This window comes from Lethenteron reissneri, chromosome 42 (assembly GCF_015708825.2).
Source record: "Lethenteron reissneri isolate LAM-NWPU_2019-01 chromosome 42, ASM1570882v1, whole genome shotgun sequence".
In the NCBI taxonomy this organism is placed as follows: Eukaryota; Metazoa; Chordata; class Hyperoartia; order Petromyzontiformes; family Petromyzontidae; genus Lethenteron; species Lethenteron reissneri.
In genome coordinates, this window is record NC_083820.1 from 12,480,450 (window position 1) to 12,507,313 (window position 26,864).

The 26,864-nt window shown below is 54.8% G+C and overlaps 2 protein-coding genes across 3 annotated transcripts; both read right to left on the reverse strand.

Moving 5' to 3' along the window:
- Window positions 1-1,958: 1,958 nt before the first annotated feature.
- Window positions 1,959-9,156, reverse strand: ECHDC1 (ethylmalonyl-CoA decarboxylase 1). The gene is made up of 6 exons (XM_061569074.1): window positions 8,952-9,156; window positions 7,275-7,517; window positions 5,866-6,008; window positions 4,581-4,633; window positions 3,417-3,497; window positions 1,959-2,707 (listed from the first exon to the last, which is right to left on the reverse strand). Exons 2-6 carry the CDS (start codon window positions 7,489-7,491, stop codon window positions 2,269-2,271), a joined length of 933 nt encoding a protein of 310 aa, XP_061425058.1. The 5' UTR covers window positions 7,492-7,517; window positions 8,952-9,156; the 3' UTR covers window positions 1,959-2,268.
- A 1,750-nt stretch (window positions 9,157-10,906) lies between these two features.
- On the reverse strand, window positions 10,907-19,603 carry THEMIS (thymocyte selection associated). Of its 2 annotated transcripts, none has more exons than XM_061568999.1 (8): window positions 19,391-19,603; window positions 17,028-17,195; window positions 16,148-16,645; window positions 14,134-15,169; window positions 13,547-13,646; window positions 13,217-13,285; window positions 13,014-13,115; window positions 10,907-11,798 (listed from the first exon to the last, which is right to left on the reverse strand). In XM_061568999.1, the coding sequence occupies exons 1-4, from the start codon at window positions 19,500-19,502 to the stop codon at window positions 14,244-14,246; spliced, it is 1,704 nt and encodes a 567-aa protein (XP_061424983.1). In that variant the 5' UTR covers window positions 19,503-19,603; the 3' UTR covers window positions 10,907-11,798; window positions 13,014-13,115; window positions 13,217-13,285; window positions 13,547-13,646; window positions 14,134-14,243. The 2 variants fall into 2 exon arrangements, with proteins under 2 accessions (XP_061424983.1, XP_061424982.1); XM_061568998.1 differs by having other exon boundaries at window positions 13,217-13,288.
- Between the last annotated feature and the right edge of the window lie 7,261 nt (window positions 19,604-26,864).

Here is a 26,864-nt window from a genome sequence, read left to right on the forward strand (position 1 = left end):
TACGTACCCGACCCTGCTAATCGGAGGCGAGATGTTGCTGTGTGCGATCTCAATCGAATAACTTGCAGGTATTTTTTGCACTGGGAAATTTGGCCAATACGCGTTATATTGTACATATATATACACATTTTTGTTATTGGAGGAAACTGGAGAACCCAGAGGAAACCCGCTCAGAATAGGGGGGGGGGGGGCATGCAAGCGTCATCCAGAAAGACACCCGAGTCGGGTCTCCAACCCAGGCGCTCTTTGCTGTGAGGCACGAAGGTGAATCACTGTGCTGCCACCCTGCTACCATCGGGGCGAACACCACCCCCTTCTCAAGACACGCTGTCTATCGACATTTCATTGATATCACCTGAGGCAAACATATTGATTTAGTTTGTATGACTAGGGCCCGATTTAAGATGCTTGAAATGTTGTCACCCTCCCCCGCCCCTTTGCGGTGTGTCTCGACCCCCTGCTGCCTGCCTGCTGCAAAGGAGCCTGCCTCGAGGCAAAGTCCGATGCAAAAGAACAACATATCGTAATGGGTAAATAGGTGCACAGTATAGTGCGGTCCTTGAACGCAAAAGAGGCCTGTTCAGATCCATAAAGTGTTACAAATTAACTTCAGAAAGATAACGTGGACGTCATGTACGGTGCGTTGCACTTGAAATCGATTTTCGTTAACCAGCTGAGAACTCAACAAGACCAGCAGTGACCCGGGTCACCAACATGACAAAGGCGACATTAAATTTATTTCGGCATGACTCTCGCAAAAGTCGTTTTCTCGACTAGTCTGTCCCTGTGGCTCAACCTGCCTCCATCCTGAACCACACACCACGGCTCTCCACCCAGACCCACACACTCCTCACACACGGACTCGTCACTACAACTCTCCACCCAGACACACACACTCCTCACACACGGACTCAACACCACAGCTCTCCACCCAGACCCTCACACTCGTCACACGGGACCCCACGCCACGTAGAGACGATGTCGGAAGGTCATGCATGGTACCAGCCGAATCAAAACCGGATTTAAACGGCTCATGGTGTCAAATCCCTCGAGTCCCTTACCCAGTGGTGGGCCTTTAGCTCAAGTGGCCTCCATCCTGTCCGCTCTCGAATTCTCTCCGATTCTCCGCATGCCCCTTTTGCTTCCCCGAGCAGCATCGTCCGTGTCCTGCCTCTTGGCCTCTTTCCCAACGTCTCTCGCCCTTCCAGAACGTCCTTCGAGCTCTCGCCTCCAACGATCTGATCCACATCTATTGCCTTTTTGTTGAGATGATTTTACTTTTCTCTTCCTTAACCTGCTCTACAGCTCATCTCTCCTCCCTAACCTGCTCTACAGCTCATCTCTCCTCCCTAACCTGCTCAACAGCTCATCTCTCTCTATCCATCTCTCTCCATTCGATGCCAAAACCCACTCTTCAAGGCTTTCAAGTCCTCTTACGTCTTCCTCACTCAGTTTCTACCGCACACAACGTTGCACTTCTAGCCATTTTCCCAGTTATATCTGAGTCCAAATGACACGGGTGGTCAATACAAACGATAACACGTGGACAAAGTCCGCTCATTCTTACTCAACTGTGACCACAACTCTGCATATCAAGGGTAGCTAATTTGTGAACTTTACCGATTTGTGCGTGACTTACTTATGATGGCATCTGCACCGATAAAGGTTACATTACCACCGAGTATCGATTTATTCGGTGTGAAATCATTCTGAATATTTAGTTCCTGAAAGAAGCTCCCAGCACAAAGAGTGAAACGTCGGACATCATGTTGAACGACACGCGGCCCAACCCGAAAATACGTCCGAGAACTACGCAGCACAACCGCGAAAACGTAGTCCATGGTGTTGTGAAATGACGATGGTGTTTCCTTGACTGTTATTGTAGTTCTGTGTGTTGGCCAGCGTGAGTCGAACAAGCAGCTCATCTGGTGAAAATAAACCACGATCTCGACAAGTGATTGGCAGTTTGATTCCTTGCTTTTATTTAGCAAATGCCACGGCTCGCGTGTAATAAATCACAGGACACGCACGTCGCGGTTCATGGGCATCACGGTTAATTTGCGTCAGCCACAGTCTCACGGGTAAACATGGCACGGGCGACGCGCGCATCATCACCGGCAACTCCCGATTTCATTAAAGCCTTGCGCTCGCAATTCCAATCCGACCGATTTGACTTTTTCTGAAATTTGTCAAAAAATCTACTTCAATCGTCAAACGCGTCCATCAAGCGGAGCGGCGCGTCCGTGGCTCGTGCCGTCGCGCCTGCCCTCACTTGTGCTTGGCGCTCCGCGCCAGCGCCCGACGGTTCGCCGGCGCGCCCCACAACGTGCCGAAAACGTCCCTCTCGGCGCGCAGCGCCTCCTCCAGGGGAAGCTCGGCGCCGGACAACGCCACCTTCTTGGCGGCTCGCACCACCTCGGGGGCGCCGGCCACCCAGGGCTCCAGCCAATTAAGGGCGGCGCGCAGCGCGGCCCTGCCGCCGTCGTCGTCGGACGGCAAGGATGACGGCGAGGAGACCGGTTCCAAGAGGGCATCAGCGAGACCCAGCGCCAGCGCTTCTTGCGGCCCGGCGGCCTCCGCGCCGCTCAGCAGCCGCAGCGCGTGGCGGTAGCCCACGAGGCGCACGAGGCGAGCGGCGCCGCCCCAGCCCGGCACCAGCCCCATGTGCCGGTGCACGAAGCGGATCTGGCTCCCCGGCGCCATCAGCCTGGGGAGACGCCGGAGTCGCGATCGCCGCTGTCGTGTGTGCGACTCGCCACCGATTGGGCGTTTGGTAGGGGGAGCGAACGTACCGAGTGCTGCTCGGTATGATGTTCGACGTTTCGCTCCACGTGCTTGGAGCTTTTAAAAAAAACTTAATATTTAGTTCTGAAAATGCATCAGAGAACTGTCGAGCAGAATCACGAGTGCTCATGCAGTAGTTTCAATAAAGTATGTCCTACCGTGTTTGTGAATACTACAAACTACCACTATTTTATGTTACCAGGTAAAGCCCACTGAGCTATGAGCTCTTTTCCAGACGCGACCTGCCGATACCTGATATCTCATTGAAGTGCCTCATATCATGTGGGAATATATATGAGTAACCAAATAATCTAAACGCATATTTCTAAACGTGGATGGAAAAAACAGAGAACCCGGAGAAAAATCCATGCGACCACGGTGAATGGAAGCCACAACCTCCCGTGTACCAGGCAAGGGAGATGACATCTCACCACCGCAGCGCCGTGGTTTCTTTTGTCCACTTATTAAGTTTTACAACTGTAGTCAGTTTAGTTTATTGGTTGCATCTTACTTAAAGCAAATAAGGCAGCCTTTGATGTTTTGTTCTCTGGAATTTAGCGATCACCATTCAATGCCTGTACGGACCCCGCTATTGACGTCGCATGGTTTCTTTTACGCACCAAGAGCCTCACCTGAAATCACAGGCAGTGGTCAGTTCAGCGCCCCCTCCCAAGGCCTTCCCTTCCACCAGCGCCACGCTGATCAGGGGCAGCCTGCGGAGCGAAGGGTCGGAGGTGAGCAGTGCTGTCAAGGTGGCGCCATTTCAGCAGGTGGTCCTCACCCAGTGAAGCTGCTTTGGGAAGGTCACTCGTGTGTGTGCGTCTCACCAGGCGAGAACCCAACAGACCAGGTTGTTCTAGTTTGTCTGAGTAACATCACGTTAGTTCAGTGGTTCTCAACATTTTGCTAAGACAGTCTCCCAATCAAGACCACGGGTCTCCACTCCCCCATGCCTCCCCCCACTCCTCCACCAGATTACCAAGGCCGCAAGATAGGGAGATCACAAGTCCACGCCTCGAGTGAACGTCGTGTTGGGAAGGTATGCGTTTCACGTTGTTGTGCAATCCATGACACAGCCTGCGCCCTCCCTGAAAGGCTTTGTCGGTGAAATGTAAAGAGAATTTTATACAAAAATGAAAAGGGTTGGCACCTCCCACAGAGAGATATTTGTGCCGAGAGACACACGGTATGGAGCGCAGAACCCAGTCATGTGAAGTCGTCTCATCAAACAAGGGTTCCAACTGAGATTCGAAATGAGGGCGTGAGCACATGCAGAGGAATCGCATCTTGTCTGTACGTGCACACGTGGCAAAGCCTCCCGAGTGCCTGGTGAACACAACTTGATTCCTCAGTCTGGGCCACCAGCAAGGAGATGGTGGCTGAGGTCAGAGGTTAGAACTGGCACAGCTGAGATGATGGGTTCGAATCCAAGCAGCTGCCTGTGGTTAACCAGGTCAAGTAAAGAGAGCTGATATCAGCGCAGTCACCAGTGACCGTACAAAAAAAAAACACGTTAAAATTGGTTCTGCACTTAACTTGGCTGCATTTAAAATATTAACTCGACTGTCGTGTGAAGAACCTCACTCTAACATGGCACCTCACTAACGTTGCACTATACTGTATGGACCAGAGGGCACTTGAATGAATCTCAGAGGTAGCTCTGTGACATCCACTTCAGTGGGCAATTCTGCTCAGTGAGAGATCCGGAGTCTTCGTCTCGTGATCCGACGCCGATAGCGGAACCGGGATAACATTTTGGGGAAAGATCAAAACAAAAATCGTGGGCCAGCACTCACCTCATCAGCCTCGTCAGAGTGTTCTGCATGTACATGCACATCTTTAGCCCATCCTACAAGGGTGAAACAAAGTTTTACATGTTGACTTTCGCGATCAATATCATCCAAAATACAGTTTTTTATGGGTTAGATCACGTAAATATAAATGTGTCGTTAAACCCGCCACCACCGAACACAGCCAATTAGTAAGGTTTGTCACGTAAACAGAACATGCCAATTCGTTACTAGTACAGCACACCGGTGTGTTGGAGAGCAAAGCCACAACATTTACAATCTGAGTACGACATATCGCCAGTAATTACAACTAGCTTCGTCAGGCAACAGCCAGTTTGAAACAAAATTGTTAAACAATAGAAAAATCACCAGTACATTGAGTACTGAGTGGTCCCGTTGCCTAATGTGGTCCTACGGCCCACTGCATTTGGCAGCACCACAATTCCCCGGAATTCAAATATTTTTTTGCAGGTACCACTGACGACATACTGGAGGCTCAGCTGCCCTTGGTAATTCCAGTCGCTGATAGACAAGCGTAAGTGGCACGTAACTGGCAGTAGCCACGGTCGTAGTAACGAGAGCTATACTGGGTGCGGTGTGCCATGTGTGGAAACATTTTCTGAGCCGCCGATTGGGCGGCTCAGACACGGCTGAAATTAATCGCTGGGTCACGTGATGATAGCGCAGTGCCTTGCTCTGGCTGTCAATGCCACTACAGTACCAGAGGCCCCAGTGTTGTGGCAGTTGTACTGCACTTGGGGTTGCATCACTCCAGATGCCTTCCCGTTTGTGGAGGAGCATGTTTGTCAATCCACGACTGGATGAGGGCATCCCCAAGCCGTGCGGGGCATGTGTTGGTTATCCGACCATACTTCACCACGCTGGTCAGTGTCGGTTGGTGAAGGTGGAGAGCGTAGACACGTGAGCATAGAAGTACAGTACAATAATGGATGTTACTGCACTGCCCTCTGCTGCCCACCACGTGACCGCTCGTATCACCGAGCTCAAACTGACCGAACACTGCGAGCTATAATTCTGGATGGGGTTGAATCAGCCCATCATCCCAATGGGGTCCATAAAATGAACACCACTTTTCTGAATAGCCAACAGTGGTGGTCCTATGAATAGACTCGCCCTCACCATGGGAACGTGGAATTTCATCCGAGCAGGAAATCACTCTGACTGTTTGACTTGAGCACAAGGAGACGAACGTGCGAGGGTGCGTGAGGGTCAACCCGAGCCGCGTTCACAGCTAGGGGTGAAGAGGCCCTGGGGGCCGGGGGCGCCGTGCCTGCGACGCTTTAAGGGCCCGCACGGCGTTGAGGTCGGAGCCCGAGCAGAATGTGGAGTTGGCTCCGTACAGGAGCAGCCCCTTCCCCTCGGGCCAGCGCTCCAGCTGCTGCACAGCGTCGTGCAGATCCACCATCATGGAGCCTGCACCCACGCGCGCGAGTACAGACGCGCGAACACACGCACACGGAACTGGATGCACAAACGAAGTGTGCTTATGCAGGCAGGTATACATCCGCGGGCACGTAAAAGCAAGCACGTGTGCACACACAAATATGCACGCACGCATGTTGAGACACATACACACGCCCTGCTACAGAGAAATGTTCGTCATATCTTCCCCTGATCCTCCGATTAGCAAGGTTGGCTACGTATAATGCGAAAGAAGTTCAACATACATACACATACTGATATTCTCAAATCTCGGAGCTATAACTTGGCCAACTTACATGAAAAGGTGACCAGGCAATGACCAACAACTCACTTCACTTGAGGACCAGGTTTCATCACGAGCGTCTGAAACCCGGACTGGAACGCAGGCTCTCGGCAATGCCGGCTGAGGCTTGTGACCCCCGCGGCCACTCGGCCAGCTCATGAGCACGCTGACAAGCACCGTGTTCGCACGAGAGGACGCGATGTCTCCGTGCACCAGAGACTCAACGTTCCCACGGACCACCGAGTTTCAATCAAAGTTTTCACAAATTTACAGCGGTGTCAAACTACGTGAATTATTATACTTTTCATCCAGCAGTGGATTGACCACGAGTGAAGGTGGTGAAACGATGCGAAGTGAAAGGCGGAGTGTGCACCGTTGGCTCAATGTATATTCTGCAAATGTGTTCCAACGACTGTGTGCGGTTAATGTATTAACGAGGCAACTACGAACACGATGCTGGAACCCTGATGTAAGCAGACGTTTCACTACAGGCAGAGGCCACAACAGCAGAGGGCAAAGGTCGTGGACGCTGTTTCAGCCACACTAGAACGGAAGGGGCAACCAAGGATAGAAAATGAGAGGGGAGGGGTGTACCACGTCTCAGCACACCGGCAGGACATCACACAATATTACCGGCAGCGGCAGCCAGCTCATACTCCAACATACACAACTGGTGTATGGATGCAATGTTGACTGCTTTATGTTCACTCTTCTACTGTATATTGCACAGACATACAGTGTACAACTGGCAATGTATTCAGCGCGAGACTTGCAATCTGTAAGTTGCGAGTTCAAATCCGGTCAGGAGTCGACTTGGCCCACTATCTTTATCTTCTCCGCGGTTGATAAACCCGCAGAATTAACCAGGGTGGCCGGTGTTCGAACCGCGAACGCCGCCCGCGTCGGCGCCGGATCCTGCGGTCCGCAGCTGCGTAGCGGCAGTGGCCGCGCTCCCCCCCCCTCGCCCCACGTACCCGTGAAGGCGTTCATGCGGCCCGGGTTGTTGACGGTCACGACGGCGATGCCGCCCTCCTCCTCCTTGCGCAAGTCCACGGATCCCCCGGGGAAGCGCAGCAGCTGGTCGCGGATCTCCGCCTCGTGGAACCCGTGCGCCGCGTCGTGCACGCCGCGCACCGCGGCCGGCAACCGCCTCGTGGCGAGCGGCACCGCGGCGGAGAGCCGGAGCGCCATCCCGCGCGGGCCCGCGGCGGGGCCTCCTGCCACGGCACGGCCACAGGACGCGTCGTCACCCCGTGCCCAGCGGAGACTCACGGCTACATTCTTGTTAGCGCTCTCCAACTCAGTCAAAAAACGTGAATGCGTCAGCGCTGTCCATGTGTAACGGGGGGGGGGAGGCATAACCCTTGTAAATATTAATATATGTTTTATAAAGTTATATTGCTATCAGGGACACTACAGGAAATCCTACATACAAATTGTGCCGTGCCATGAGCACAATTGGTAAAGACAAAGGGTCAAATAATATTTAAATGAAATGTGAATCCACAAACCAACATGTTCCATTATGCCCCCACCCCCTCCCTTAAAACAAATGATCGGGATGCAGAAGACATCAAAGCAGGACTCCCGAGTGCTGGAGTCAGGTTTGTTTGAGTCAGGTTTGCTGGAGTCAGCATGACATTTTCCATTTTGACTTCACAAAAGTGTGAGGGCAAACATTTTGACCGATTCGCTTTTGAGCTCAGGCCTACTAAATTCCCGCGTGAAGGCTTTAATAAAGGTGTGATAGATCCCAATAACATCACACTCTCAAGAACATCGCTTGTGTGTTATTTGAAGCGTCGCTCTCATAGGTCAACGGATCCGAGTATCCTGCGTGGCTCCACTAGGGGGTGCCTGGGGCTCGTTGTTGTTGTTGTTGGTGGTGGCCAGGCTGTCCCTGGGGCTCGTTGTTGTTGTTGTTGGTGGTGGCCAGGCTGTCCCTGGGGCTCGTTGTTGTTGTTGTTGGTGGTGGCCAGGCTGTCCCTGGGGCTCGTTGTTGTTGTTGTTGGTGGTGGCCAGGCTGTCCCTGGGGCTCGTTGTTGTTGTTGCTGTGCCGCAACAACAACATTGAGTTGTTCAGGCGTACAGCGTTTTGAGATGCCACGACAGATTGGGAACTGTACACAAATCTATGATTGTGTTACACAGTAGAAGTGTGTTGGGACCCACGTCCTTGCCCATAACATCTGACCGTTCACCAGCGTTGGTTCAAGCGAGCCTGATGATGAGACGCTGTGTCGAAACCAGTCCAGAGTTTGCTCGTACTGAATCAACGCTGCTGAAATGATACTCTCACAGAAGGCCGTGGGGCCGACGGGCTGAGTCAGACAAAGTCTGCTTCATCTATTCTGTCATGTACACTATCCACAACGGCGCTCGTGAGTAATGTTTATGAGTAGAGGGAGAACCCGCTGGTCTGCCACGGAAGCAAGCGGCTGTGAGTGTCACCGTCTTCCCACGCGTGGAGCGCGACAAGGCGGCGGGGGGGGGCTCTCTCCTGCTCCCTCTAGAGTGTGCACGTGGTGGTGCACGTGGTGGTGGACGTGGTGGTGGACCTGGTGATGAACGTGCACCGATAGGGGGGGGGGGCAGTGGCCCCGGGGCCCTGGCGGCCACACGCGCAGGAAGCGCCTGGGGGCCGAGCTTACTTCTGCGTGGGGGTCGACGCACGCGGCCTCGGTGCGGTCGTCGTGGGGACGGCCGCGCGAAGGGGACGGGAACTCGGGGCCCCGAGCTGCGTGGGTAGCGGGGCAGGAGGAGTGCGGGGACAGGAGGAGTCGTGGGGGCAGGAGAAGGAGTCGTCGTGGGCCTTGCGCGAGTGGAGAGGCAGCGGCACCCGCGCACTGAGCCGACCTTGAGCCGCGTCACATCCGGGGGGCGGTGCCGCCCGGACCCGGCGGCTGCCGCTGCCAATCAGAGGCCCGGGCCCCCCCCCCCCGGGCCCCCCCGTGCCCCCCCGTGCCCCCCCGTGCGTGGCGCTCTGGGGGGGGGCGGCTCTGAGCGAGCCCCCCCCCCAGCACCACGCCCGGCCGCCTTTGTCTCCCCAGCAGGGACGTGCGGTCAGGGGAGGCAGAGCCTCACCTATCATACTACAATGAAAATAGCTGTTACGAAAAAAGAAAATAAAATAAAATAAATATTAAGATATTTCCACTGAACTGTGTTATAAATGTAATTTCTGTACGATTCCAATCATTGTTATAGTCAAAATCGCCAAATTTGTGGAGCTCCGCTGCAAATACAGGAAGAGATGAGAGGCGAGGAGGCAGCGACGAGCTCAGCCTCCCCTCTGATTGCGCAACCCCTCAGTAACTAGATGGAGCGCGGGCAATCAGCGCGTGCCTGTTACTATCTTAGTATGTCACCAATGTAATGTTTGTAGACCCCTTCATTTCATGTCCTTGCCTTCCATACTCCAGGTAACTCATTTCACGTATGTGTATAAAGATATTTAGGCTCGCTGGTCTCGTCATGAAACTGCAATGAAAAAGCACCAGGGGAGGCAGCTATCACATCTGCCTCACTGAGGGTGACGTGTCTAACACGCCCCCCTCAGTAAGGCCACGCCCCTCAGTGTGTGAACCTGGCTCTGACACGAGCCAGTGCCTCCCAGCCATCGACCTCACCGCACGTCACTGCTCCCCAGTGGTGCACTTTAGCGGTAGGGGGCACACATGGATACGTTTAATTACCCACTGTTGTCTGCGTGCGTATTGTCGGTAGCCATGGTCAATCCACTGCTGGATGAAATCATCCCCAAGCCGTCGACATCCGCGATACAACAATCATCGATCCGTCTCCCGGGCGGCTGTCCACAGTAGTCTACGTGCTCATCTCTCTCTATGTACACATGCATCTCCTTCGCACCGTACGTAGCCACGCGTGTTAATCGGAGGTGTTACTGACACGTGATTCCAAGCATAAACCTCTGTCCGGCTTATTTGCAGTCTTTGTTTTCCATGTGTTCATATAAGTTACAATATATATTGCATTACTAAACATTGTAGAAATTAACCAATCGCATCTGTTGACGTTTAACATTCGCATGAAATGTCATAAATTGTAAATCTAAAAGCTTCGAATCCTGGCAGGAGATCCAATCCGTCGGGCGCAGCTGTAGCGAGGCACGGCGCACGGTAAAGGCGCAGCCCTGCAATGCCGGCTCACACCACCGCTAGCGGAAAGAGACCCTCAGATCGTGGACTCTCGAGGGCCCCTGTAACTTGGCCTACTCGTCCACGCCGGTAGGGAGCGCCCGCACTTGACCCCACCACGCGAGACTGCGATCGGCTGCGGTGGACTGCCGGGGAGGACGCCGACGAGGGCTGGTTGGTGACCCTGCCCATGTGTCACTAATCTTCCCGGCGACCTCTGGGAACGACCTCGGTGTCATTGCGATTTTACTTGCGCCTCCACTGGGCCGTCTGTGCCACTCTTGTCCAGAGGGAGCGTGCGTCCATCACAGGCTCCAGGACACGCATCTTCGTCGTCACGGTGAAACAGACGAAGTTCGCTCGGTTCCGAGTTGTTCACCCGTCGGTGGCGTTTATTCCCACGGCCACAGACCACGCCATTTAATTGATAACTATATACCTTCTATGAGTTGTATAATATTAGTACTGTATTGACGTATATTGATCATTCAGCCCTGCAGCTTCGTGAATGGGTAGACTAACGTCGCTAGCCAGACATCACCTACGTTTCTGCACACACAACATAATAATATAACCACTGAGAGGCGTTGTGGAGAATGTTAATACACGAGAAAGAATGCCTTTAGACTTTAATCAGTTACGTTTAAGCAAACACTTGGCCAATTGGGTATATTGGGTATCATCGGCGGAGTGAGGCTTCCAGCAGCCGCCTGCAGGTAGCGCTGTAGCACAGGTGAGAGACGGTACCCGACGGGCATGGAGCATCTGGGGGTCTCCCCACTCTCCACAACTTCGCGTGCCGCGTCCTCGAGACCGTCACACCATTCGGAAAGTAAGACGCACCCCACATTTTGGCCTGGCGTCAATGAACTTAGACAAATCTGGTCCCGCGCACGCAATAGTGGATTATAAGACGCAACCCCAACTATTGCTTTTAAACACAGGCACAGAAAGTGCGTCTTATAATCCGGAAAGCGAGTAACTGGTGGTAGTGGTGTGGAGGCTCCTAATTGGAATGGCGAAAGAGCGAATCGGTTGCCTGCCGGGGACCCACGCACTCCTTCTGCGTGCTGCGCGAAGTTCCCTGGACTCTGTTGCTTTGGGTCTTTCGGTAAAGCCACGTGGAATGAAAAAATCATCAAAATAATAACAATATCAAGACGTTCCGATCGCAACACAAGCAATCGCCTTCTGTTGTTCCTTTGAGCCGGATCGGATGAGCCGCGCTGTGGTCACTAGCGATGAGCGGCTGTCAAGCGGCAGGTCGCTACTTGCACGGCCCTTTCTTGCCGCCGATCGTCACGATGTTGGTGTAGATGTTTTTGCCGTCTTCGCGAGAATCTGAAATGGAAAGAAGTAGGTAGGTTGAACTTCGATCGCGCCCTACGTCACCAACCGTGCTGATCGGCGGTGCGAGAAGATCGTGAGCAGTGCTCCCCGCGCAGATCACGATGGCAGCCGCTCATGCGAGCGTTCTCCAGGGCAGACTTAATATCTGCCAGAAAGAAAAAAAATCTTGCTAAAAACTCATTTGCATTCGTATTTGCAAATCGGTGTCTGATTGGAAATGAAGACGCATACAAAACTGTGCAACTCTTTATCCATTATCTGCCTGTCCTTGAGATGGCCTCTGTGCCGAATTGCAACAGTGGGAGACTCACACTGATATATAACGATGACCTTGCTGTCGTAGAATCTTTTGTTTAAATCGGCTGGTGTGCTGCAGCTCGCCACGAGAAAAAAATAAACATTCACTGACAGCCAACGTTGAGCTGCACGGTGCTTAAATGTGCTCCAAAACCCTCAAGCCTGCCGCATCCAATAACAGATTCAACAAGCAGGATTGTGAACCTACATCAATATAATAAAAGAAAATAGTTTTATTATTTTATTATTTCCCTTCTACGTGACTTTACCGAAAGAACCAAGAAGATGCCTTTGGATTGTTCAACGTGTGTGTTGAGCGGCTTTGAAATGGCACGTGGCGACCACATTGGCACCACCATCTGCTACGCTGTTGCCCAATGGCAGCACAATGGGGCGTTGGGGCAGCGCCCCACCTATTATTTCAAATATATACTTCTATAATTTAATATAAGAACAATTTAAGTTAATAAAAGTTCGTTTATAATAAGTGGCTAATTTGAGTTCTCATTTTTGGAGGGCATTTCGAATCACTTCGGTTAGGATCTACGAGGAAATGCGAGATGTTGATGTAACATTATGAAAAACAATTCTTACGGGAGAAAATGAATGTATTTTATGACCTGCTGACAGAACCGAGTACAAAATAATCGACATTTGGGAGCCCGGTTTGTCCGCTCCAATGAGATGTATATTCTGCAATCTTATTGGCCGAATTAATTTACTCCCACTTAGTGCTGCCACCCCTTGAAGAAAATGAAGCAGAGAGGGCCCAAGTAATTCTGCCCCTGGCCAATGACAAGGCTATCTTCACGGGGACAGCCACCCCAGCGCCTCGTCAGTCATGGCGCCGGCATTGTCCCACCGCATACTTGGGCCCACAGCAGCTCCTGTTGAGCCACTCCACCTCACCTTCTTGTGCTCTGCTGGCCGCTTCCTGGGCAATAATGAACTCCGTCGTCTCCGACGGCAGGCCAACGTCGGTGTAACTGTCGTCACTGTCCCGAGATGCTTCTGCAAAAAACAAAATTCATTACACTACCGGCAGAAGTTCCTCCGCACTGCGAATGCTCCTGCTGAAACTTGGGTGGTGCATGTCGGTGTGGCGTCTGTACCGGACTGAGAGGGCTCCTCCACATAGACATCTTCGTAGTCGTTGTCATCATCATCGCTGCCCGAGGCGTCTGCTATAAAACAAACCCGTGTCATCGTTTATTTAAAGTTTATTAAAATCTTTCTCCTGAAATATTCAGCATGCCCACAGTCACGAGCTGATGACGACGTGCAGGTTTAAATTGATGGCAATAACACGACTCTTACAGGCTGAAATATGAAAATCGCTCTGCAATTTTTATAAAACAATGACACAGGACGACGCTCAGGGAATGACGAAGTACCGCGCAGAAGTTTCAGAATGCTAATTCGCGTCGGCGAAACGGCCGTACCTCTCCCCATGTCTTCCCCTGCCGTGGTCGGGATTTGCAGGCTGCACGACCGCTCAGCAATATTCGGCGTCGGCAATTCCATAGGAGACGATTGGCCATCCTGGTTTGGGGAACAAGAAAAAACTACATTTATGGATGGCTCATTTGGGGGCACAATTGTGTGGTTGTTTTTTTTACACTCATGCATGTTTAATCCTAACTGCCAGATGCGAGCGGTGAGCACTTGCTCTGTTTCAGCTGCACGCTCGTGCATGTAAACACGTGTCGTGGTGATGTTGTACTCACGTGTGGCTAGTCTACTCAAGTTGACCCTAGTCCGACTGTAGATTACGAAGGAGTTGAGGATTTTAAAAAATTATCATCGCGTCATCAGATGCCTCATGACGCCACTGTTGGCGGACGAAGCACGAACGTGACGACATCGCATCACTCGCTGCGATCTTATGGAATTGACGTCATTGCTGTGACATTTTCAGATAACGCAACACCTTATATCAAGAGCTGATTTTCAGATGTGCAGATTTTTTTCGGATTCGTATCAAAATGGGGGAGGGGGGGGGGGTCATTCGAATTCCCGGCGTAGTCACCTTTCCTGACGTCGCTGGCCCTCTCTTCATCGAAACGGCGTTGTCTCTGGTGAACCTCATGGGCACCGCCGGGCAGCCCTTGCTCGCAGAATTAATTCCCCTGAGGTTGCTCAGAAATACGACGGCACCTTTTCCAGGATCATCTGCGGCGGGGGCACGGGCCACGTGCTGCCCTTCTCCAACACTTGCACCTTCATGTGCACCCTGTTGATGGGGATCTCGAAGCAGCCGGCGGCGATCTCCCCGCTCACGATCAAGCAGGGGTCCTCGAAGCGCCCCTCCACCGTGATGGAGGAGGATGCGAGCGGATCGTCGGGCAGGAGCGGGTCGCCCGCCACCACCTTGACGTTGACGGGGATGGGGCCCCGCTCCACCACCTGCGCCAGCGACAATCGCCGTTGCTCCTTCACCACCTCCACGAAGCTGCCCTGCACGTAGAGGGGCAGGTTGACGACGGCGGCGGCGGCGGCGTGGGGGGCGTCCGAGGGGGCGCTGCGCAGGCACCGCAGGGTCTCCAGCTCCTCGTAACGGTCGTTGCTTTTGATGCGGAGCAACTCCCGGCCCCGGATGATCAGCCGGTCCCCTTGCGCCAGCGAACCGAGCTCCTCATGGTCGGCCTGGTAGTCCATCGTGGCCCGCACCTCCAGATCCTCGTCGCCTTTGGCCCACGCGGCGTCGATGTCGAACGTCGAGCAGAAGACCCGGGGCCGCTTGGTCACCAGGCCGCGGTAGAACAGCGGCACGAGGAAGTTCTGTGGCGGCAGGGCGAGGCGCTCGCGCGTCACCAGCACCTTGCGCACCTCCTTAGCCCGGTGGACCGTGAACTGAGCGCCGACCTCGAACTTGACCTTCGGGCAGGACGAGTAGCACCGCTGCGCCTCCAGCACAAGCACGGACAACGGGAAGCGGTCGGCCGGGTATTTGAAGATCTCCACCAGCGTGACTGGCATGACGAATGTCTTCTGCCTGTACTCTTCGGTGACATCTCTGACCTCGACGTCCAGGTTGGATGGAATGATGACCTCTCCCATGGCATCTGATGAACAGGGTGCACAGAATAGAGGAGCGGTGCTTCGTTAGAACAGAGGGTGTGGAGCGAAACGTCGGACATGATACCAAACGACATCCGGTACAAACCGAGAACGCATCGGAAAGAGACGCAGCGTGATCGTGGCTGTTTCTTGATGCACCCCTGCCGTTTCCACCAGGGTTCATTAGGTTGATCAATTCTCCCTCTCGTGTGTTCATTGTCAATCATCCTAAAGCTCGCCGCTATTCAACAAGTCCCATTCCCAGATGAGATCTGGCCTGAATGAGCGTAGCTTAGCAGCAGTAGGCAAGGAGATTAATCATTCTGATAACGCTGCTCGGATAATATGAAACCTTGGCCGGGGCGTTATCATCGTGCGTCTCAAAATAAGCAGCACAAACACCGCGTTGCTTATATGTCTTTTAATTATCCTAATAAGATTGTTTCCCCGAGTTCAGCCCTGTTAGGGACATCAGATGGTTTATTTCTCAGTGGCTTTCACCTCAAAAACTTCACTCACTGACAATTACATTCTCTACTTGCGTGGCGATACAAAAGGAAAAGGTGCAGCACTGCAATTTCTAGCTCACGCCACTGCCGATGGAAGGGCCTCCACGATAGGGAAGGTACTCTGGAGGGTATTTTGTCCTACTCCTTCGTGCTGATCAGACGTCTTAGAAGAGGTAGGAGTTCCCACTCTTTACCCCACCACACGCGGCCTGCTGATCAATGAACTGTGATTTAAGCCACGTGTACTGCTGTGTGTAAGAAACCTGCACCGTTGCTTCAGTAACAAATCAAACCGGCGACCAGTGAACTGCAAGTCGACCGCGGCAGCACTCCTTGTCAAAGTGTTTGGTCTACGATTGTTCCATCGTCCCCAGTCTCACCCCAACTGCGCTGTTCACCCCAATTTCCGTGAAGCGACCGCGGCAGTGTTTGACGGCAGCTCGAGACCGAGACGGCGGAGAGCGGCGAACTGACCGTTGACAAAGCCCACGATGGAGCTTCTGGCCGTGAGCTTGAGCACGCCCTGGAAGCCGCTGGGCAGGTGCTGCACCCCCTGCGTGGACGTGAGCGGCCGCACCATCCGCGTGCCGTCCTGCAGCAGCCGCCAGTGCACCACCTCGAGCAGCGTGTAGTGGCCGTTGTCCCGCGCCTCGTAGAAGTCGCCCTTGAAACGCAGCGGCAGCAGCAGCGTCGCCCCCGCGCCGCCGCCGCGGCCCTTGCGCTCGTAGCGCCAGCGGACGCACGGGGGGTCGGCGTCGTCGTGGTCGTCGCGGTGCCCCCCCTCGCCCTGCCGCTCCTCCAGCGCCAGCGGCACCAGCCGCTCCCCGGCCTTGATGGTGACGTCGCCGGCGCGGATCTCCACGGAGGCATGGAACGCCAGGTGCCAGCCGCCGCGCCGGGCCAGCTTGTAGCACTCGGCGATGTCCTCGAAGGTGGCGTACTTGCGCTGGCTCGGCTGGATCTGGAAGAGGCCTGCGACGGCCGCCGCGTCACGTCAAAGCAAAAGCACGCGGGCACAGTGACTGGAGTTGTTGCATTTTCTCCCCTCACGCCCAACCGCGTCCCACTCCCAGCCGTGGTGTGTGATTTACAGCGATGTAGGTTTGACCGAGATTGTGTACGAGTTCGCTAAGCAGTTGGGCGACGTAGGGCGTGGTGGATCTTTGCCCTTTATTTTGATTGCCGGGTACAGATCCAAAGCCCCAAAATGTGAAGCAGCCAGCAACAAACTGCACTTTGAAAGCGTCAAATAATTATCGTATTGAACAGAGAATTTAGCAAGGCTGCAAGGCCTGTTTTGCACGGCTTGCATGGAGAACTTTAAACGTGTTTTAACAGAAGTTGAAATCCATACCTGTGTAATCGATTGGGATTTCCATGATGATGCCGCGAGGGATGATGCACTCTTTGCCGTCGTTGGCCACCACTTTCGCCAGAATCTTATCGAGTTTGATCTTGGTGATCCTTATCACGTCGCCGTTGGACAGAGTGATTTCGCTGCCTCCCATGTCGTAGATGGATCCTTGGAACGGAGCACGCGGGGGAGGGGCGAGGGGTATCAGCGGCGTTTCTATCTTGCCCTGCCAGGGCTCCCACACCCCTTCTCCACTGGCACATCCGAGCCGAGCCAGCCCGAAGGCTTCATGGCCGAGCCGGAACAAAACCGTGATAGGATGGCCTCGCGAGGCACCTGCTCCTGGCTCTCAGCGTCATGCAGGCGCAGGGCTCACGACGCGTTGGTCGTGAGAGCCGCGTCTCGACACCGTGACGCGACATGGCGTCACCCCGCCTGTGACGTCAGTGGCACGGCTTCTGCGGTGGAAAAACAACCCTGGAGCACGGTTCGGTTGTGCAGTGGAAAAGAGGTACAAGAGCGTGGCTCTGTCTGAGCGCGACCGCGTCCGCAGTTCGACGTTTAATAATGCAGCACTCGGATCTACCGCTGCCAAAAGTTTGCTGCGATTTTTGCTATTTGTAGTGTGAACAGCATAGTCCATACGAACTTAAGCTGGAGCTCGCAACATTCTCCGAATTATTTGTTGTTACTCTGCAGTATATTAAACCTAATTATTTAAATAATGATAAAAATGTATTTCATATTGATGCAGTGAAGTGGCTTGCTAAATACATCGTGTGCGTTTCCTCGGCATTTCGTGACTCCTAGTCCCCTCCCCCCTCGTACGGCGTGTCCCCATCAGAATGCGAGATCGCTTTCAAATGTAAAGTACGATATCAATATAGAATGCAATGGTTATAGCACCGTGCTACAAACCTGGTGCCCGAACCCGGTGAGTTCAGTTCCCGGCCACGGCTAACATCAGCGGCGAGTAACACCTGAGCCAGTGATGGCCACCTTCGCCGACCCGCACCGACGAGTTTGTTTCCGCCGTGCTCCAACATCCCCCGTGAGAGACGCTACTTAGGGAGGCCATCGTTCAGCAGTAGGTTCTCAAACGGCTTTAAGAATTTACATTTTTCTGAACAGTTTGTCAAAGTCTGGCTTTCGTGATCTCATTTAATTTGTTATGGATTTTTACGGAAGGTTGTTTGAAGGGATCTGAATTTACTGAACGCGAAAACCCGCTCGGGCCTCACGTTACGATGGCTGCGTGAAAATTAATCTCCGCGAGTTCCAGCTCCGCAGGTTTCCTCTATGAACGTCGCGGCCGCCGCCGTGAATCCCTCTCGCCCGTCGACGTAGCGCGCCGCTCTGTTACCTCAAATAAACATTCCCCAAATCCGATTGAAAACGTGCGAGTCTGTGAATTGCGCAGCGTGCTCTGGGCATTAATTTTACATCAAGACGACATCGGACTCGTCGCAGCATCGACGACGCGTTCGTTTGCCGCAATGGAGCGGTTGATTGCAACGGAGATGAATTTCCAAGGGAGCCCAACATTTTTCTAAAACTATTTCGGCGATGCTCTCGTGAGCCGCAAAGTAAATTGCTAAACCTGAATTGGAAACGTTGTTATCTACTCCACTTTGATTTGTTTACGTGTGAGAAAAACATCACATTCCTTGAGTCTACAACGCTGTCCCCTAGAGCGCTCGTGAATCGCCATCACCACGAGCGTGGAGCGGTCCCACCAGCCTCGAGGTGATGCCGCAGTGCTCACAGCCAGGGGTGGTGGCGCACGGATCCAGCGGGTTTGTGAAGCTTCTGGAGCCGCGGGGTGGCGAGATGTCCCACCACGGATGGCAATACAACAAGTGGGCACATACAGCCGTCTGTGCGGACCTCTGAGTGTTTTGTCCTTGTATGCGCCGTAGGTTTGGTGGCCAAATACGAGGCAAGTTGGCGAAACACCCCAACCCGGATGACAGGGAAAGGTGCAGCGCTACAATTGCTCGCTCACACCATTGCTGGCGGGAGGGCCTCCACGAGGGGAAGCTCGAAAGAGCCCCTCTAGAGTGTATTTGGCCTACTCTTCCACGCTGGTCTAATGTCTTGGAAGAGATTGGCGGACCCATTAATATTGCTGTTGGGGAAGGGGTCAGGGGATATGGGAATGTTGCCCATTTTTTCTCCGCCGCACCGGTAGATGGAACCCGTGACGTCTGGATTGCAAGTCTACGTGCTGACCGTGACACCACAGCAGCGTCCCTGCCATGACAGCACAATCCGTGACACTCGGTGAGTCTTTTCTGGGTAAATAATTAGCATGAGTTAATGAATGTAAGGTGACGACAGGTGATGGCGTTCCGTGACGGTACCTCCGATGTACACGCCCGACGTGACTTCGGCGAAGCGCGGCAGGGCGTCCCACGGCACCGTGTGCGCGTAGGCGAGCAGCGGCATGGGCCGCGAGGGCGCCGAGCCTGTCATGCTGCCGCAGAGCGGTCCCGGCCGCGAGTCGTCGGGTTGCTGGGTCGTGGGTCGCTGTGTCAGCACGCTCCTGGGTGTCAGCACGCTCCTGGGTGTCAGCACGCTCCTGTGTGTCAGCACGCAGGTTACACGCCTCGAGTGAGGGACACGCTTAAAATGCTCGCTTCCGGCAGTAACCCACAAGGAAATACCCAACGCGCACTGTTGCCCGCTGTGTGTTTGGCCAATTGCACGATCTTTACCGACACCCCAAATGGTCACAATAAATTTCCCGAAAAGTGTAAATTTTAAAACTTTTTTTGCCTCCTATTTTAGGCCGAAAAGTTCCGCGCCAGGCCGATACTTAGCCCGGCGGAGATGTTGATCGAGAGGTTGCGTGTGATGGGGCAAAGTGTGGCCATCGTGGAAGAGTAGGCCAAATACCAACTCGAGGGGATCTCTTGAGCTCCCTTCGAGTGAAAGCCCTCCCACCATCAGTATCACAAGCAGGACATTCTAGGACTTTATCATTGGCGAATGTTAAAGAGGAATATTTAAAAAATACATTTTTGTTTTGTCTTTTCCTCCCGCTGTTACCCTAAGAATCCATTGAGATATGCTTACAGAGAGAGAATGGCATCAGTTCATATTAGCAGAGAAATTACAGAGTTGCTCGTAAACTATCTTCAAATGGCCAATTTCCATACGACAGCCACTCTACTTACTCATACACCCTGCTACAGAGAGAAATATCAATTGCATGACCGTCAGATCGATATTTTTTAATTCTCAGAACTCGCTACACTTGAGAACCACCTGGTGTAATCACGGGCGCCTGTTGGATCTCAACCCACGACTCTGGCAGTGGCGGCCCAGCGCTCTGACCTCTGGAGCACCTCTTGAATATTTCAGAATCTAATATCTCTAATGTTGGAAACACAATGGCAGGAGCTTTTGAAACATATGAAAAACTAAGTCTTGACATTTCAAAATTGTACCTTTGTGAAAATGTTGCTAAAATTGGCTGAGTACCAGGGCTCTGCCCAAGCAGGGGAAACGAATGTACCGCACGATTTGTGCTTCGAGCGACACAACACTAGTCTGGTCATTAATGTAGTCGTTAAGTTTTAGAAACTTCTAGTTTGGCAATGGGCACGTAAACACTATATCACCTTCATCGAGTAGACAATCGTCATTGTTTACGATCGTCTCCAGGTGGATAATCGTCGGGCACGTAGTTCGACTAAATCATTAAGTTTACTCTGCGCCTAGGCTCTTTACTCGCAGCATAATCCATCTCTTGAGCAGCCAATATAATTTACAAACAATTCTAATCACTTCCATGCTGCTGCGGTGCAGCAGTAGTCAGTGCACCGGATTTGCAATCCAGAGGTCGCCGCTCCGATTCCATCTCCTGGCTCGACACTTCGGTGCCAGGGTTTCAATGCCCCCCGCCCCCACCACCTCTGTCCACCTGGCGCCATTGCATCATGAATGGGTCCAGCACAGTCAGTGAGCAGGTCGAGTGCGGTGGGGTCAAGCGTGGGAGCTCCCAACTCTCTCAGGTTATCCAGTCAGCATGGAGAAAGAGTCAAAGCTCAAATTCCTCGTGTGGGGGGGGGGGGGGGCTCTCTCCCTACTTGGCAGTGGTGGCTGCGCGCGCCTCTAGCCCGGAACTGTGGAGGCAGCATCGAGGGTCGGTCCCTTCCCGTGGGCGTCGAGGTGCCACATACCCTGGCTCGCCAGGAGAAGGCGGTACAGCAATTGGACTAATAACCATCGGTTTCCATCTGTACGGAGATAGAGCGTTGCCCCCCCGTGTGCGTGAGTTTTGTCTGCGTCCACCGGTTTCGTCCCACTCGCATAGTAAACATTCATCATTAATTGGCTGAAAACGCCTTAACATGAAAACCGAATGCTCGACCGCCCTGAAAACGAGTCAGGCGACTCAGCGTGGCTCTCCTGGATAGACAAGTGACACGTTTAGTGGACGCGCCTTTCTCACGACTGCACCTTTAGCTTTGCACCGAATCTCTTTACAATGAGCACAGCTGCAGGTGTTGAATCGATAAACGCTCTCACGTGTACACAAATCAAACCAAAATGGAAAGAAAACCTGGTCTCGTTCCCCGCAACGGTGTTGTGGGAAGGCGTGGAGAGATGTAATCTGGGGCTGCCTTCGTGGTGCCCGCAGGTAGCACGCGGCCTTTTCCTGCACCAGCCACGTGGCGCGATGCACACTCTGACGCACAGCGGCGCCCAAGCTGTTGCGGTTTCCGCAACAGCTCCGTGTGGTCAATCGTGGTGCCGATGCGTGCCAGGTGCACGGATGTCGAACTTACCTCGTTACGATCGTCACGTAACAACGCGGGCCGATTTGAGGGCTCGCGAAGGTCCCAGACGACGAGCACCTCAAAGGGAAGATGTCTCGCCTGCGCCTGTAACCCGGTGTGCTGCTCCAGTATACGGCACGCGTGTCTCATTGTGATTCTTAGTAAGCATGGCTTACGAGCCACGCTGGCCTGGCCAAGAGTGAACGCGTGCTTCAGCGTCTCTCGCCACGCAAGGGTCCGTAATGGACGAAGTGTGCAGAACCAAACAGACGTCCGATGCAGCTCCCACGTCGACACACCACGGGGGTGGTCGCACCTTCGCTGAGGGCTTTAGCCACGTCGCGTGCGCAGCCTGGCCCCAATCTCCAGCGTCGTGACCACCGCCACCGCCACAGCTTGTGGGCGGTGAGGGCTCCGTGCGAGGTTCCGTTGATTCGTATCTTCGTGGCTTCATGGTCGTCGCCTTAGTTTGGCAGGCTGCTGTCGATTGCCTCTTCAGCTTTGGCCATTTCAGTTGCCAATGTTTAAAGAGGCACCACAGTGGTCTCATTTCACGGTATTTGGTTGATCGGTTTGAAGATGAGCCCCAATCAGCGTCGAGGTGGCCTTATGGTTCGCGGGTCAGACACGTTGAACCAGCACCGGTTAAGGATCTTGGATTCGACTCTCAGGCTGGTCACCGATGACGCCACCAAAAAAATCCCATCGCATTAAATTTGGTTCTGCGCTTAACTTGTTTAAATTCCATCTCTGACAGTTAAAATATCGGGTTCAAGGTCACGCGACGCGGTGGTTTAGTGCAGCCCTCTAATATGCAAGGACCAGACGCCATTTGGAGGGACCTCAGAGGTAGCTCTGGGATATCTACTTCCGTGGGCCATTCTTTAACACGCCGCAGCACAATTGGAATAAAACTGGGAGAAAAAATACAAAATGCGTACAATTAAATGGAGAACAAATGAGCGTCAGTTTTATTTAAAACGAGCTGCGTTACCGCGCCGTGCGTCTGTGTGCCGGCCAGCGGGAGCCATCAGCAGAGGCCGCACGAGAGAAAACGGCGCTCCGAACTAAAGCTGAACAATGCGAGCTGCTCGTTGTCGAGGTTAGAGCGTGGGGAGGTCCCCCTTCTCGCCCCTTCTCCCACCGCGGCTTCCGTGCCTCCCTCCCTCCCCCACGACGTTAGCGACCGGCCGCCACTTCGCACGGGTGCAGCGCCGTCCCCCCGGCCCTGCTCGCGCCGTGCAAGCGAGCAGGCCGTGGTCAGTCCACCACCGCGGGGCGCCTTGGCCGCAGCGAACGAGCGCCCCGTGGTTAGTCCACCACCGCAGGGCGCCTTGGCTCCAGCGAGTGAGCGGGCCGCGGTGAGTCCACCACTGCGGGGCGCCTTGGCCACAGCGAGCGAACGGGCTGCGGTGCTAACGAGAGAGAGGATCGACTTTAACGAAAGAGCTTCGGGGTGGCGTTTGTCACTTATAATTTTTCTGACGAGGCTCACATCTGCCGGATAAAATACCGCCGAGAGCGGAGCCCCCCTTGCCCAGACGTCACGCGGGGGGCACAGAACGCGGTTTGCGAGTGCGACTCGCCGCCGTGCGCGTTGCGCTGTGTACGCCGCGCGGCTGCGGCTGCGGCTCTCCGCGCTTGACGCCGCTTCGTCGCCGCCACGTGAAGTGACGATGGAAACTTTCTTACGGGAAACAAAAATTCTAGATTTTCCCGTCCCGATAATGCTCGATATTTCCAGTGGAACATTTACACGAAGTCTCTTTGATATTACGTGTGGCAGAGGCGGCCCGGTTGGCCCAGAGGTCAGTCAGCAAAGGGCGCTGCTGCTGCTGGTGCTGCTGGTGCTGCGTGAGGCTTTACCTAATGGAGCCGTGACGACGACACCCTTGGCCCAGTTTGTTTGGGGTCCCCTCACGGGGTCCTTCCCTCCCCACCACCGTGACACGCACACCACGCGCAGCGGCAAACGCGGTACAGTACACATGGCAGTAATACGGTACAGTATTAACCAGGGCGGCTGCTGGGCTCAAACCGCAGATCTCCCGCAACAAGTGGCAAACGCGCTCCTGCACTCGCGGCACGGACGTCCGTGCCGGCTGGACGTGTCCGGCACACTCCCACCCAGGGGTCTCTCCCGCACGCGGCTGGCGCCGCGGTAACGATGTGCCTCGCAGCAACGCCGTCTCGGTTCCATTACTGACTCGGGCGCCTCTCCGCGTGGAGTTTGTGTGCTCTACCCCCATTGCGTATGGGCTTCCTCCGGGATTCTCCGATTCATTCTCACGTCTGGAAACAAACCATGCCATGGAGATCGGTGTTGGACTTGGCCAAACACTGATAAATGACTTGGGATTACACGAGCAACGCGGTACTGCGAAAACTTGGCAAGACCCTCCTGAAAACGAGCTTTGAGACTCGGCGAGGCTTTCCCGTGTGAACAATCCGAGTTAGTAGTCGTGAAAGGAGCGGAGTAGTTCAACGATCGTAGCAGTAACAGTAACGACACAAGCGGAGCAGAGTGATGAGCACAGAGAGAGGCCCTCCGGCAGAGGTCGCTGTCGCTCTGCTCGTCGCCTCGTGCCGGACGAGCACCGCCGGCGTCCGCCACCGCTGCTACGGTGGCGGCGGTGGCTGGGGGGCGGTTAGGGGCGGTTGGGTGGCGGTTGGGGGCGGCTGGGGGCTGGGGGTTGGGGGGCGGCTGGGGGGCGGCTGGGGGGCGGTTGGGGTCGGCTGGGTGGCGGTTGGGGGGCGGTTGGGGTCGGCTGGGGGGCGGCTGGGGGCGGTTGGGGGCGGCTGGGGGGCGGTTGGGGGGCGGTTGGGGTCGGCTGGGGGGCGGTTGGGGGCGGTTGGGGGCGGTTGGGGGGTGGTTGGGGGCGGTTGGGGGGTGGTTGGGGGCGGCTGGGGGGCGGTTGGGTGGCGGTTGGGGTCGGCTGGGGGGTGGTTGGGGGGCGGCTGGGGGCGGTTGGGGGCGGCTGGGGGGCGGTTGGGGGGCGGTTGGGGTCTGCTGGGGGGCGGTTGGGGGGCGGCTGGGGGGCGGCTGGGGGGCGGTTGGGGGGCGGTTGGGGGGCGGTTGGGGGGCGGTTGGGGGCGGCTGGGGAGCGGCTGGGGGGCGGCTGGGGGGCGGTTCGGGGGCGGCTGGGGGGCGGTTGGGGGCGGTTGGGGGGGCGGCTGGGGGCGGTTGGGGGCGGTTGGGGGGTGGTTGGGGGCGGCTGGGGGCGGCTGGGGGGCGGTTGGGGGCGGTTGGGGGGTGGTTGGGGGCGGCTGGGGGCGGCTGGGGGGCGGTTGGGGGGTGGTTGGGGGCGGCTGGGGGCGGCTGGGGGGCGGTTGGGGGCGGTTGGGGGGTGGTTGGGGGCGGCTGGGGGCGGCTGGGGGGCGGTTGGGGGCGGTTGGGGGGTGGTTGGGGGCGGCTGGGGGGCGGCTGGGGGGCGGTTGGGGGCGGCTGGGGGGCGGTTCGGGGGCGGTCGAGCGCCGCTGTCCGCGCGCCTTCTGCGCTGGCCCAGAGCGAGCGACGATAATCGGGGGGCCTCGTTTCCTCCCGAGTTTGATCCCCTCTCTTGTGAAGAAGGGGCATTTCCCGAAACGTCTCCCGCCACGTACGTTTTCCTCATTAGAGTTGAATTATTGATGATTGTGTGTCAACACAACAAATACAACAATCAAGGAGAAGCCACTGGAACAGGTGTAGAGTTGTAATACATTGGCGCTGTAATAAGCAAAGAAAACTCCATCAAGTCCAGGCTAAACAAGGCGAGACGCACCTTCTTCCAACTGAGAAACATCTGGGAGTCTGATCAATACCGTTTAAAGACACAGGTACGAATCTATACTTTGTGTTCCTGTACAATAATGAAAGTTGGGGAACCACCACGACAGACGTGAACTCACTGTCAACCTTCGACAACAACAGCCTGATGACAATCTGTTGCATCTTCTGGGTAAACAAGAGCTCAAGCCGGGATCTGTATATCGAGACTAATTCAAGATGCGTCACTCGGGGCACAGCAGAGAGAAGACTCAGGTGGCTTGGACACGTGCTCAGAGTGGAACCCGAGTCCGTAGCGAGAGCTGCCCGACGGTGGACAGCGCAAGGGACGAGACCACGGGGCCGGCCGTAGAGCACCTGGCGACGGCACCGTTCAAGACGAACCAGAGACCACGAGGGGGGGGGTGGCTGTCTTGGGGGCAGCAGAGAAGGCTGCTGAAGAGCGTCCTGCATGGCGTGGGCTTGTCGCGGCCTGATGCTCCGCAGGGAGCGGAGAGGAGTAAGGAAGTAAGTGTTGATGATTGTGTGGTGGAGGTGATTTTTCTCAATCTGTGAAGGAGTTGTTCTACAAGACAACTATATAAATAATTAGATACATCAACGATGTCCACCGTGGAGATGAAGTCAGCACTTGCCTAGCTGATGGGTGGATTACTTTGGTGGAGGTCTGCGGGAGATGGCGACAGATTTGGAAGGCCTTCATCCAGCAGCGGATAAATCACAGCCAATGATAATGACATCAAAGAGCTTTACAATGATGCCATTGCTACGATTGTATGGATTCCAAACTAGACTTATAAAAACATCACCAGATCCTGGCATGCTTCGTCTCTCGGTCAAACGGCCCCAGTGTGTCCCCCCCCCCCTCGTGTGGGCGCTGCCAGCAGCTCGACTCGGCTGCGCGTGTTCACGGCTCAGCCGCGTTCAGCACACAACGCCGCGACGCGTTGCGTGCGGGCAAAATGAAGCGAGGTGCAATTACGCGGCGGCCTCTCTCGCGGCGCAATTACACGGCTCCCGAGCGGGCGTCGGCAGTCACCGGTGCTCTTTACGATTTGTAACGAGCCCGTTAATCGCGGGGAGCCCGCGGGTTGAGGCCGCGCCCCAGCAAGATGCCATCTGTGCCACTGCGCCGTTCTGCGTCGTGAGCACCTGGCAGAAGACTCGCGGCCAGGGCCCGCCTCTCGTGCAAGAAGAGGAGGAGGAGGCACCCGGCTCTTCCTCCCCTTCTTCCGTGCGGTCGCGATTGCGTTCAGTTTCAGTTTTCATTTCATTTCAGTT

Coding starts and splice junctions, on each gene's coding strand:
- ECHDC1 (XM_061569074.1), bottom strand. CDS start 7,491: ATGGCGCTCCGGCTCTCCGCCGCGGTGCCGCTCGCCACGAGGCGGTTG. Junction 4,634..5,865: donor GGGCCCTTAAAGCGTCGCAG/GCACGGCGCCCC, acceptor TCACCCTTGTAG/GATGGGCTAAAGATGTGCAT. Junction 3,498..4,580: donor ACTCTGACGAGGCTGATGAG/GTGAGTGCTGGC, acceptor TTCGCTCCGCAG/GCTGCCCCTGATCAGCGTGG.
- THEMIS (XM_061568999.1), bottom strand. CDS start 19,502: ATGACAGGCTCGGCGCCCTCGCGGCCCATGCCGCTGCTCGCCTACGCG. Junction 17,196..19,390: donor GTCGGGCGTGTACATCGGAG/GTACCGTCACGG, acceptor CTCCGTTCCAAG/GATCCATCTACGACATGGGA. Junction 16,646..17,027: donor AATCCCAATCGATTACACAG/GTATGGATTTCA, acceptor CGGCCGTCGCAG/GCCTCTTCCAGATCCAGCCG.